General features: G+C 30.2%; 2 protein-coding genes across 2 annotated transcripts in view; both read right to left on the bottom strand.

Moving 5' to 3' along the window:
• Nucleotides 1–9,702, bottom strand: part of LOC143085240 (multidrug resistance-associated protein 1-like) — a 32,222-nt gene extending 22,520 nt beyond the window's left edge. The window contains exons 1-16 of the mRNA XM_076261476.1: nt 9,577–9,702; nt 9,115–9,279; nt 8,609–8,786; nt 8,183–8,437; nt 7,711–7,776; nt 7,345–7,482; nt 6,959–7,105; nt 6,463–6,547; nt 6,144–6,210; nt 5,441–5,567; nt 5,111–5,287; nt 4,695–4,862; nt 3,915–4,238; nt 3,065–3,284; nt 2,572–2,882; nt 2,203–2,402 (exon numbers count right to left, since the gene is read on the bottom strand). Of these exons, the coding sequence (XP_076117591.1) occupies nt 2,203–2,402; nt 2,572–2,882; nt 3,065–3,284; nt 3,915–4,238; nt 4,695–4,862; nt 5,111–5,287; nt 5,441–5,567; nt 6,144–6,210; nt 6,463–6,547; nt 6,959–7,105; nt 7,345–7,482; nt 7,711–7,776; nt 8,183–8,437; nt 8,609–8,786; nt 9,115–9,279; nt 9,577–9,701 (2,753 nt within the window). The 5' untranslated portion in view covers nt 9,702. The remainder of the gene's footprint in view (nt 1–2,202; nt 2,403–2,571; nt 2,883–3,064; nt 3,285–3,914; nt 4,239–4,694; nt 4,863–5,110; nt 5,288–5,440; nt 5,568–6,143; nt 6,211–6,462; nt 6,548–6,958; nt 7,106–7,344; nt 7,483–7,710; nt 7,777–8,182; nt 8,438–8,608; nt 8,787–9,114; nt 9,280–9,576) is intronic.
• Nucleotides 9,703–9,733: 31 nt separating this feature from the next.
• LOC143042977 (uncharacterized) lies at nt 9,734–11,523 on the bottom strand. Its single transcript, XM_076215477.1, has 5 exons — nt 11,350–11,523; nt 10,897–11,016; nt 10,441–10,569; nt 10,168–10,229; nt 9,734–9,812 (listed from the first exon to the last, which is right to left on the bottom strand). The coding sequence occupies exons 2-5, from the start codon at nt 10,975–10,977 to the stop codon at nt 9,734–9,736; spliced, it is 351 nt and encodes a 116-aa protein (XP_076071592.1). The 5' UTR covers nt 10,978–11,016; nt 11,350–11,523.
• Between the last annotated feature and the right edge of the window lie 840 nt (nt 11,524–12,363).

Genomic DNA, 12,363 nt, shown 5'->3' with positions numbered 1-12,363 from the left:
CAGATGCTTAATGTTTTAACAACGAGCTGCATCAATTATTTGACGATACTATTTATCGTATTAAAGTTAAAACAGTCAGGTTACAGAATTATCTATTATAAATTATTTTTTTCATGTTTTGATTTGGTCTTAAATATTTTCATTTTTTACAGAAATTTTTGACAGTTTTTACAGATAATCATAGAAGTAAAGTGTGTACTGAAATATATACATATGATTGTCTTAACTACAATACCAGGTTTGGTCGAATCGTCATGTTTGAAAACACGCAGAAAGACAAAAAAAATAAAAAATAAATGAAAAAAGTGTGCTCATATCTTCTTTAAGAACTCTTTTCACTCAGAGGCGGATTTAATGGAGGGAGCATCACCTCCACCTTCTTGAGATGCTTCATATACTGTTGCATTATCTACACTTTTTACCTATTTGAATCCAAACTTTTTCTAGGTAGGGGAACCCCCATCCTTTTTTTCAAATCCTGGATCTGCATCTTTTGCTATACGTTACGACTTTAATTATCTATTTGGTAACATGTTAAAACTTTCAAAATATATAATTTGTTTACTGGCAAACAATTGATATGCATGGTTAAAAGGTCCTCCAAATGATAAAGTAAAACGAGACGAACAATTGTATCTAAATATTCAACTTCAAGATACACATGTACATTCTTCCAACTGATTACATTGAATCAGTAAATACAACAAAAACTTGCATATTCATATATTATTTTCTTTTGTATGAAAATGCAGTATTTCGGAATATCTTCTTTCTCTTTTTGTTATATTTTTCTATGAATTTAAAGCATTACACATGATGACATGTAAAACCTTGAAAAAATAGAACGACAAATGATCTGGGAGAGAAAAATAAAAATTCCTTCACTTCTTTCATTCGTGGCTAACCATATTCGAACTAGTCGCATCGATTTAGTGTAACGATACATTCGGATGTACAATGAGAACATAGCACTGCCAAAACTTAAAAAAAAAATGCAACAATCAGTGGAGAGGTCCTCATTGTTCCTTTTGATGGAATGTTGGAGGTTATTTTTTCTACTGCAGTCTAACATACTAACATGTACCAATGACAAATGAAATACTTGTAGAACCCAATGTGCCGTCAATAATTTGCTTTCAAATTTGCATGTACATGAAATATTTCCCACTGGACGTAAAACAAACAACAATAAATCATCAATCACATTTTTAACTAATTAGGATAGAAAATTAATGTAAATGTCTAATCTAGTCTTTCATAATAAGGCTGCTTGATATACTCATTGTTTTTGGTACCTATAATTCGGAAAAGAAAATCACAAAAAAATATCTCCTACTGTATATACAATTTGTTTATCTATTTATCCGAATTCGGATAACGACCAAGACGACTTTATATTGAATGTAGATATACTAGTACTTATCCGAATTCGGATAACCACCAAGACGACTTTATATTGAATGTAGATATACTAGTACTTATCCGAATTCGGATAACGACCAAGACGACTTTATATTGAATGTAGATATACTAGTACTTATCCGAATTTGGATAAGGATCGTCACATTGCATACGTAGCCCTGTGCTGTAGGTCATGTATTCTTCTTATCCAAATTTGGATAAACAGTTATTATTCTTTGATAATGTGTATCATGTATTCTATCGAAATTCGGATAACATTTAATTTAGTTTCTCTCCTTTTGTCTAAACAATGATAATTAAATTATGTATTCTTCTTGTCCAAACTAAGATAATAAAATAACTACTGCAATTTTAATAAATACAGTTTTATAAAAACAAAGAAATAGGTCTAAATACATTATTGTATTGAGTTCATCTTAAATAAGTGTTGCCTTCCAACATTCTTATTTCAGAAATCTCGCTTATCCGAAACACCCATTGACTTGAGCATATGGAAATGCTCAAAAGCAATTGGAAGCTGTTTATAGAAATATAATACATACATACAATATTCATTTAAATATCCGTAAGTATCGTTATAAAAAGAATTTAAATCAAACAAACAGAACAAATAAACAAATGTCAAATATTGTTTTCCATTAGAAAGAGTGTCACACGTCTTCAATAATATATAAAATATATTAATTGTATTCTCTGTTAAAACTTTCACAGTTTTGATTTTTTTTATATTGAAAGCATGTTTTCCGCAAATTAATGAAGATAAAATATTAATATCCTTACTGGCTAACAACTCTTGCGGAATTCTGGGCTTTTTTATGTTCATCGATACGTTCAGCTGATTCAGCAATGAATCTTCCTTGTTGGTTGTAAGCTCTGATGGTTGACGTTCCAGCTATAGTTTCAGCAAATTGGGAGTAAATAGGAGAACTTGCAGCTGTCTCAAAATGTCTAAGCTGTTTTGAAGTTACTGTATAGAATCTCTACAAAATAAAACAAAATACATATGAATTGGGTTCGCCTGATTACATTTAAAGTAAAAATTAAAATGAAAAACCAATTTTTAAAGTAAAACCTGAAACTTTTTCAGACCAGAATGTTTTTGAAATTAATATTTGTTATGATTAAAAACAGTAATAAATGATAACTTACCTGTACAAAGAAGTAAAGGATGGTTATTGGCAATAAAACGCAGAGGAACTGCGGTGTTCCAAAACATATTATCACAGCATTACAGATGACTACAGCAGCACTGATAATACAGTCTTTGAATTGGTAGATGATCTCGTTATCTATTCTGGCAACATCGTAGGAAAAGCGATTCACTATTCTGCCTACTGGTGTTGTGTCAAAAAAGGTCATTGGCGAACGGAGTATGTTTCGCAGAAGGTCTTTATGAAGTTTTCTTGATGCATTCATTCTTGCAGTACTGACACTATATCCAACAAGTAGCAAAACGACACCTGAAGAATATGTGATATTTCTACGTTAAATAAAAATAATATTTTCAATAATTTACGATTAAAATGAAAAAAAAACTAAAAAGAAGGTTATTTTTTTACAAATATTTATTCCCAATAAGGAATGTTTATGACTTGAAATAATATATCGAAAAAAAAAAATTATTTAGAATATGATACTGTACCTTGTAGTATTCCGATTCCAGCATAGACACTAAGACGCATATTTCTCTGTGTTGTATCAACATTACCATTAATATGAGTTGTATTGTCACTAGTCCACTGACTTATCCACACATCAGAAGACCGATGTAGTATTTCAAATGTTATATTGAATATTATAATAAACACACTAAGTGGAACACCAATGGCACTCATGTAGAACGCCATCACAGCACCTTTAGCCTGAAATTCAGTAAAAACAATATTATCGTCATCCTTTACGATAGACAAAAACAGCTGATCTGCAAGGTTTACCATCTATTTGCCATTATAATTATTAACTGTGTTACAACACTAGATGAAAGCAAAGGGGAAAGGCACTCGACTAACGAAAGATTTAAGTTTAAAAAAACTATGTCGAGTAGTCTAAGGTGCTAGACACAGTGCAGATGTTGCAACGATGTCTCAGATGTAGGATTTGAATGTCAATAATTAAATACCATCAAATGTGCGTGTGTCTGCAGATGTTTCATCAATGATGTTAGGGATTGAAAAAGTATAAGGAAGGCTATAAAATTTACCTCAATTTAGGATATACTCTTGGATTTTAAAGAGTCGAAATAGGATGAATGGATCATATAAACCATGATAGGATCATTATAACATTATTTACAGCAAATGCGAAAAATAACAACTTGGGAATGGAAACAGGAACGTGTCAAAGAAACAACAATCTGACGAACGGTAGGAAACAGCTCTAACTTGTATATTTATTCCATCATTTTTTAATATGTGCTTTAGTAATACAAGCAATATTTGGTTGTTAATTTCCTTCAAGAATTCACTATAAAAGTAGTTTTACAATTGTATTACCTTTCCTGATTCATTAGATTCTTCATCAATGATTTTATCCTCGGTTTTATTGTCTGTTTCGTTAATGTCATTCGTTGTTTTCACAGTGTTGGAATTTTCATCTTTTGTTTCGGATACATTAGAAGTCTTGTCTTTCTCTGACAGTGTGTCGTCTTTGTCACTTCCTTTGTTAATCATATAATTGTCCAGAAATTCGGCAAATGCTCCTTTATGGTCAATTAATTCTGTAAAAGTTCCCACTTCTCCGATTTTACCATCTACCATTGTGATGATCATGTCTGTTTTGGGTAGGAAATTAACACCATTTGTTGCCAAAATTCTTGTCTGCAAAACATTACAAAAATTACTCAATAGTATTTAATATATATATAACTATCATTATAACATATTGTTTGTTTGTGTTCTACATATTTTATTTCAAAATCGCTTGGTATGAGAATTTGAATGTACTAATTCGTTATTTCATGGATGAAAATTGTCGAGATCTATGAAAATGTTAATACCTTTACAAAAAAAAACCACTTAAGACCTCTTAAGTTCTAATCATTAGTTTACTTTATATGATTGGTTTAGTTTATTGTAAATTAAAATATGTCCTTATGGAGATGGAGCGGGTTCACAGCTCAAAACAAGCAAAACTAAAACTTTCCAGAAATTCATATAAATATTAGATTGATTGATTGATTGGTTGATTGCTAAACGTCCACACGAGTATTCGATAATTGTAATAATAAAGAACAGTCTTCCAACAAGTGTGCAATTTATAAAATGTCAGAATACCTTCTTTCCTAGTTTTCCTTTCTTGTCAAGTACTTCATCAAATATATGTTTGCCAACATGAGCGTCTACAGCACTAAGGGGGTCATCAAGAAGATAAATATCTGCATCCTGATACAATGCCCGGGCTAAACTGACTCTCTGTTTTTGTCCACCACTAAGATTAATGCCCTGAAGATTTACAAAAATATACATGTATATATAGAAATTGGATTAATGTCTGTTCTCAATAACTTTGAAATATTTTATTTTCTTTCTATATCACATTTTCCTATAAAAAAATTTTCTTTTATTAGTATAGCAATTTAAAGGGTTTTCAACAAGTTGTAAACATGTGCAGGTTTCATTGAATATTTCTCCATTGTTTGATGTGCGTTTAGATATGAACAATAAAAGTATGAAGACATATTTTTACGAACCTTTTCGCCTATTTCTGTCTGATCACCACCAGACAACATATCAAGATCAGTACGAAGTGCAGTGGCATTGATGATATCATTGTATTCACTTTTATTCATGCCTTTTCCAAACAAAATGTTATTCTGCAGTGATGCATTCCTAATCCAGGCTTGTTGAGAAACGTAGGCCACTGTTCCCTATAATGAGAATAAAAATGTTAGAAACATCCAAGATAAAGTTTCCTACCACGAATCATTTTTTAAAAAGAATAAGTCATTATGGAATCATTTTAACAGATTTATTTTTTTAAAGATGACGGATCATGAAATAGAAATAAATGTATTACAAACCTTCAGATTGACTTTTCCAGACATTGATTCCATTTCTCCTAAAATAGCTGACAACATGGATGACTTTCCTGAACCAACAGATCCTACGATAGCAACAAATGATCCTTCTGGTATGTGGACATTGATACTGAAAACCAAAACACACGGATATTATTATAGATATAATAAGAAGATGAGGTATGTGTGCCAATGAGACGACTCTCCATCCAAGTCACAATTTGTAAAAGTTAACCATTATAGGTCAAAGTACGGCCTTTCAAATCGGAGCCTTGGCTCACACCGAACAGCAAGCTAGAAAGGACACTAAAATGACTAGTTTATAAGCAACCAAACAGGACAGAACAAAACTAGTTTCTGGTTAAGTATAGCGGCTACGGTTGAGTATTTAATGAGAAAGGCAAGTCTCTTTATGTAAGTGATTATATTTTTCTGAATCTGATAGCTTGACAAAAAGTTGGGATGGGGTAAAAAATTATTAAATGCCTGAATGCATTGCTTATATTAACACAAACAATCTAAGAGGGTTGAGTAAGCGTATAGGAAAACATGCATACTTATATTTCAATTCAGCGGTCAATGAAGAAAATCTGGTAATAATGCAAATTGTTTTAATTAGTTGATAAGATTATTCTTTAAACTGTTTAGCAACAAAGTATTGTTACCTTAATATATATGCAAACTTATTTAAATATTTTCTACTTACTCCTTCAAGCTAAAATCATCTTCTTTATTCCATGCAAAAGTACCATTGTCAACTGTGACTGCGTATTCTACAAGGGATTATATAGCATTTTATTGAATAAAATAAAAGACTAATTGTTTTTGTTTATCTTATTCCAATATTGTGTATTTATAAGTTAAGAGAATTAAATTCACGCACAAAATACATCTGCATTGACAAAATGGAAAATTCCATGTTTTTAACTGAAATTCACAATTGAAAAGGTAAAAAAAGCATAAATTGTTGAACTTTCATAATCTATATTCCAGGTGAATTTTGTTACACGTCTAAATAATCTTACTTTTGTCAGGGTTCCTTGTCACGGCTTCTTCATTTAGTTCTTCCTTGTTCAAAAATGCTTGGATCCTTTTCAAAGCAACATTGGCCTAAAATTGATAACGTTCTACCTTTAATACTAGTATAACATTTTGTAGGATTCTCGATTACCTTAATCTTTGGATAAAATCATTTTTAGCATTTTGAACTCTAGAACTAAGAGTTCGTTGACGAAATTGTAATTCTGAATTTTCAAGCTTTACATGCCTCTGATAACATTGCAGTCATTTGGGTTTTAATATTTCTTCAAACTGAAGTACACTTTGTCAAAACAAATTACGATTTGCCATTATTATCTGTTATAAGTAAAAGTACAATATCAAACTCTCTTAAATTCAGTGTGTTGTGCAATTATATTTTAAGATTAGATTTTCATATTTAGTACATCTGTTTTGGTTATAATCTTACTAATTTATATTCTATGTTTTCAAATGTCACACGCATTGATATAGTTTTATTACCTGTACGTAGTGGTTCACAATGTGAGGCAATGCATTCAAATTCCAGCTAAGCATTCCAAATAAGGACATCGCCACAAAAGCTTTTTCAGCAGTCAGCACATTATCAGGGTCGATCAAAACATACATAGCAAATGTCCCCAATGAAACCTATCGAAAAATTAAAAAAAAACAATATTTAAAAGATCATCTTATGTTATGTTTTGTTTTGAAAATTACTTTCGTAACTCAAGTTGAGAACTCGTGTACTCTATCTTCTGAGACTATTTTTTAACTCACCCGAGATGCAAAAATTAGAATGCGATGATTTACAAAATAAAGTTATAAAATCTTCTGAGACTATTTTTTTCTTTATTTTATAATTTTTCAAATTTAAGTTTATAGCTCACCAAAAATGGCGTCAAGCACCATGCCAAATGCATACAGGTACCAACAAGTGCTTGGTTTTTGATGACACCCATTTCTTTGTCACGAATCGTTGATATTTGTTTCTCAAAAGAATCTTCCCAGGCATAGAGTTTCAATACCTATAAGAAAGGGAAAAAATGAGCACTTACCCGCAATTGATATGTAAACAGTCGATATTTATGGTCATTTTAATAGTTTCGAAATAAGATACAATGAATTCAAGCTTTTTTAAAAAACGTTTTAATTCGTTTATCATATAAAACATCATATATTTTAGTATATGTACATCTAATATTGTATTTGTATAACTTCTATGAGCCTATGGGATGCCGAAAAGAAGAACTTACCTTTATGCCATTCAAAACTTCATTCATCATTTTAACTCTATTGTCTTTCAAATCCATAACCTCTAACTGAAAAAGATTTAATTCAACTTTCTATCAGTTTATTCATTCAGATACTATAATTGTATATATATTTTTGTTTTTCTAAATGTCCTAACACTTACAAAAAAAAAAACAAAAAAAAACAAAAAACAAAAAAACAAAAAAAAAAAGATTTATTTCAACTTTCTATCAGTTTATTCATTCAGATACTATAATTGTATATATATTTTTGTTTTTCTAAATGTCCTAACACTTATTAGAATATTTATTTAACTGGAGTTTATATAACTAGAAAACAATACAAATTTGATTAAGAATACTTATATGTTCTGAAATATTTGACTTAGAAAAGATATTTAACTGGAATTTATGTCACGAGAATACAATACAATGATGTTTAAGATAAAAACATGTTCAGAAATATTTGACTTACATGTAAATCTTTTCCTTTTTTAACCAAATATGAGTTGAAAGGAATGAGAACAATCACGATTCCAAGTCCAATGAAAGCAGAGGCTCCAAGTGTCTGCCAAAGTAAGAATAACGTGGCACAGAACATAAACGGTATAGTCCAGAGGTGATTTATATTATGGAATACAGAAGATATTCTACCAGCATCTACAGACAGTAGATTGACTATTTCTCCTGATGTTGAAGACTTCTTTGCTGAGTTGGAAAGTCTAAGGGTCTGAAAAAAGAAAATGTATTTAGAATATTTTGTTATTTCTATAACACCTAACAAATAATGTCTTTTACAAAATTACAACAAATCCATTAGATTTCTATTAATATTCATTATTTCCTTAAATATATGTAAAGTTCACCCTATTTCTGAAAAAAAAAAGTAATGTTCATTTACCTTTTTGTATATGACTGATGAAATTGCAATCCACATACGCCTATCACCGTTCATATTTCTTTGTCCTTGTTGTGTTTCAAAAAAAGTTTTACCAATGGTGAGTCCAAACATCACTAAAGCGTACATATATCCTTCCCATATTGCACTGGTATGGTTTTCAGTAAACTGTATTAATAATCTGAAAGATGCAAGTAAAATATTACCCGATTGGTAAAAAGTTGCTTAACTGTATCGAATGTGAAAAATCTATTAATCAAAAGATAAAGACAGTCATGTTACTGGTACGTGATCAAGTCACATTTACTTTAAAATTACAAGCTTCATCTTTGACATATTTCGGTTCTCATCATCCTTGGCTTTGATTACTTTCTGGAGATAGTAAATAACAAAAAGCGCTTCATACGCATAGACTTATATATAGTAAAGAGTTATTTTCTTTTTATTCAGTGAATATGAATATAACACTAGAAATTATATTAGTTTTTTTTCAAAACTTTTATACATACCTAAGGACGAAAGGAGTGAGCAATCCAAATATACTTGATAGTAAATTGAGCATAGCTGCTCCTAGTACATATGGCCCAAACGCCTTTAATAAACATTTAACCAGTTGTGGTTGTTGTTTTAATTCTTCGCTGCCTTTGTCCGTCTTCTTTGTTGTTAAAGAATTTCTGCAAATTCAAGAATAAAAAATATTTAATGGAAAATCTAATGTTATGTAACAGTAATCCATTTTGGGATTATGAGTCCGAAATGATTTTCCGAAATAATTTTTGAATTTAGCAGCAAAAGCGATAAATCGCTCCGGAATCAGAATCACAAAAGTGGTTAAAGAACTGCTATTAAAAGACGTTATCATTGTATCGCTTACTCCAAAAATTATATTTCAAAGGTTGATGCGAAAAAAATAAATTTGAAGTGGTAATTTCACAAAGGTAATAAAACAGATAAGTGAAAATACAACGAACCTTTTTATGTAATCCGCTTCCTGGTTCCAGTAATTTTCAAATCGTGGCACGACACAAGCTGATGTATCATCTTCATTCAATGGAAATAAATCTGTTTTGTCTAATTTTTGTCTGTACCTTTTCATGATAAGTCTGTAAGTGAATATTGTTTGATTAATTACAACTTAGCTCCTGTGTAAGAACTACATGGATATGCAAAGCCATAACATGTTTCAGAATTATGTGTATACATTGCTCTGTATTTTACCATATAGTCAGATCAAATATTCTAGTTCACAAGCACGCGACATTGCGAGCGAATACGATATGCGTGATATGTTCATTCCAAGCCAGAAGTGTGCGTGCTTTTCTTAGTGTTGCGTATATTACATATTTAGGATTTAGCTAATTTAAAACCTTACCATTTAAAAATGAAACGGCGAAATTGAGACTCTTTAGAAAAAGTGTTAATGAATGAATGGTGTAAGGCAATCGGACAAACCAAATGACAAAAATAATTAAAAGACATATAAAAGGCATTTTCCACGCAACTGTTAATCTGAAAATCTGATATAATGTGAATCATTTTAAATTAAAAAAAAATACACTTACTTTGTACAATATCCAAACGTTAGCTTGGAAAAAAAAGATGTTCTGTTCTCTGATGTCGATTTCTAAAATAAATTAATGAAATACATCAATAGACTAATGGAAATCGTTCATTTTCAGCCACGGCGTTGTCAGTTTATTTTCCTTGTAAGTATCTTTCCTCTCTTTTTTGCATGACTACTTGAATAAAGAAATATATAAATAGAATTTATTGCGGTTTTAGTTCCAGGTGTGATATTTCAGGAATACAAATAAAAAGTTCTTTTTTCAGCTTACCTCTTCAAACTCAGAGTTCTGTCCTCTCTCCGTGGAACGATGAATGTATCTTTGTGTCAACATTGTCAGAACCAATAACACATACAATGCCAATAAAACACCATTCATAGTTCCGTGTGTGGTGTATTTCTGAAAATATAATTTTATTTTACATTCATTAACATATTTTATCGTATATTTTAGTTCACTAACTAATTGTGTATCTTTCTTAAATAAAATATAATACAAGTCATAACTAAAATGTAGCTTGTGGTTTATTTAGCATTATTTTTTTAACTCTTTCTTAAATAAAATATAATACAAGTCATAACTAAAATGTAGCTTGTGGTTTATTTAGCATTATTTTTTTAACTCTTTCTTAAATAAAATATAATACAAGTCATAACTAAAATGTAGCTTGTGGTTTATTTAGCATTATTTTTTTAACTTTCACAGCGTTGAATATAATCTACCTACCATTTCGAATGCAACAATAACTTGGGTTAAGGTTCCAATTACGGAATTTTCTCCTATCATTTCCTGGATGTTCTTCAGCATGTAACATGTTGTAAGAAAAGCAATCAGTGCCGTGAGAATCTGAAAAAAAATGGAATAAAAAATAAGTCATTTGAATACATGTGATTTGTTAAATCTTTTTTAAAAATAACGTTAACCTTATTCAAAATTTCTTAAAACTACAGTTTTTATTCGTTTCTTTCCTTTTCAAGCGAATTTCAAGATTTTTGCATATCATTTAATTGCATTTCAAACACTTGGTATAGAGCACACTGAAAATCCGTCAGGGAAGAGATCAAAATGGTTGCATAAAATATTGATTGAAAGTAAAACGTACAGATAAAAATTAAACGCACATATGATATATTAAGGCCAAAGTTTGATTTTGTTCGATTAAAATAAACAAAAACTTACAATTCTAAAATTGAATAATCTTTTAGAATATCGTTTGTCCTTCTTTCTGCTTGTTATCTGGAAAAAGCATATAGGAACACCGATCAACAGAAATGCACACGTACTCCACTGGCATGTAGTCTTTTGTAAATTGTTTGTCAATACTGTAGTTGTGTTTATTTTCTCCTGTAACACCTTAAAGGTAAATGCGTATTGGTTGTAATGAAAAGAATGTAGCGAGCGATTTATGCGCACATTAAAAAACTACAGCAAATTGAAGTTCTTCATAAAAAAGAAGAAGTACTAGTATCTTCAAAGAAATGCTTAAAACCAATAAATTTAATGCAAAACTGTTAATGTATTTTTATAACAAATGTTGCATCATTCATTAATATTAGTGACACAAATTGTTCATGCAGAAGTAAGCCATTATATGCAATGCCCTGAACTAAAGTTGCTTTTAGAATAATAAACACAGTGTATTATCCCAGACATATCCAAACACATTAAAATAAAGCATCAAAACATATAGCTAGAGCTTTAAAGACTTAAAATCGAAAAGGTAAACTTTTTTTAATTTTTTTGTTATTTCCAATTTGAAATTATGTGTTGCATTGATATAATACTTTTGATTCCCAAATTACCCGTAAACCCACCATGAATGGTATATCACAAGATGTGTCTTCCATAGTAAGTTTGTTCAGTCTAAATTGTTAGTTTGTTGTATGCCACTGCAAGATTGCCATTTATATAGGCTGAGGATTATTACAATAGAAATACAAAATAAATCATAAATTCCCCTTTTCCATCCGACTGACCATGTGGGAGATACTTAAATATCTCCGTCTATTTACAGACTGTTTACATTGGTGACCCCGTTCATATCATTTAATTTGATCGATTATTGGTTAAGTATAATATGGATTCTCCATATATTAATAGATTATTCTTACATTTTGAACTTTACAATAATCATATTGTTGAGCAATGTGCGTGACGTCAGTAACATGTAACGAAATCAAAGAGATTTCCCTT

Source organism: Mytilus galloprovincialis, chromosome 8, assembly GCF_965363235.1.
Source record: "Mytilus galloprovincialis chromosome 8, xbMytGall1.hap1.1, whole genome shotgun sequence".
Classification (NCBI taxonomy): Eukaryota; Metazoa; Mollusca; class Bivalvia; order Mytilida; family Mytilidae; genus Mytilus; species Mytilus galloprovincialis.
The sequence above is the reverse complement of the archived record's forward strand: the minus strand, read 5'-3'. Positions and strand labels throughout refer to the sequence as shown.

Excerpts from the sequence above, each read along its gene's own strand:
- LOC143042977 (XM_076215477.1), bottom strand. The coding sequence starts at position 10,977 with ATGCTGAAGAACATCCAGGAAATGATAGGAGAAAATTCCGTAATTGGA. Across the intron at positions 10,570-10,896 it reads TTATTGTTGCATTCGAAATG|AAATACACCACACACGGAAC; the intron begins GTAGGTAGATTA and ends TTATATTTTCAG. Across the intron at positions 9,813-10,167 it reads ACGTTTGGATATTGTACAAA|AGCAATGTATACACATAATT; the intron begins GTAAGTGTATTT and ends GGTAAAATACAG.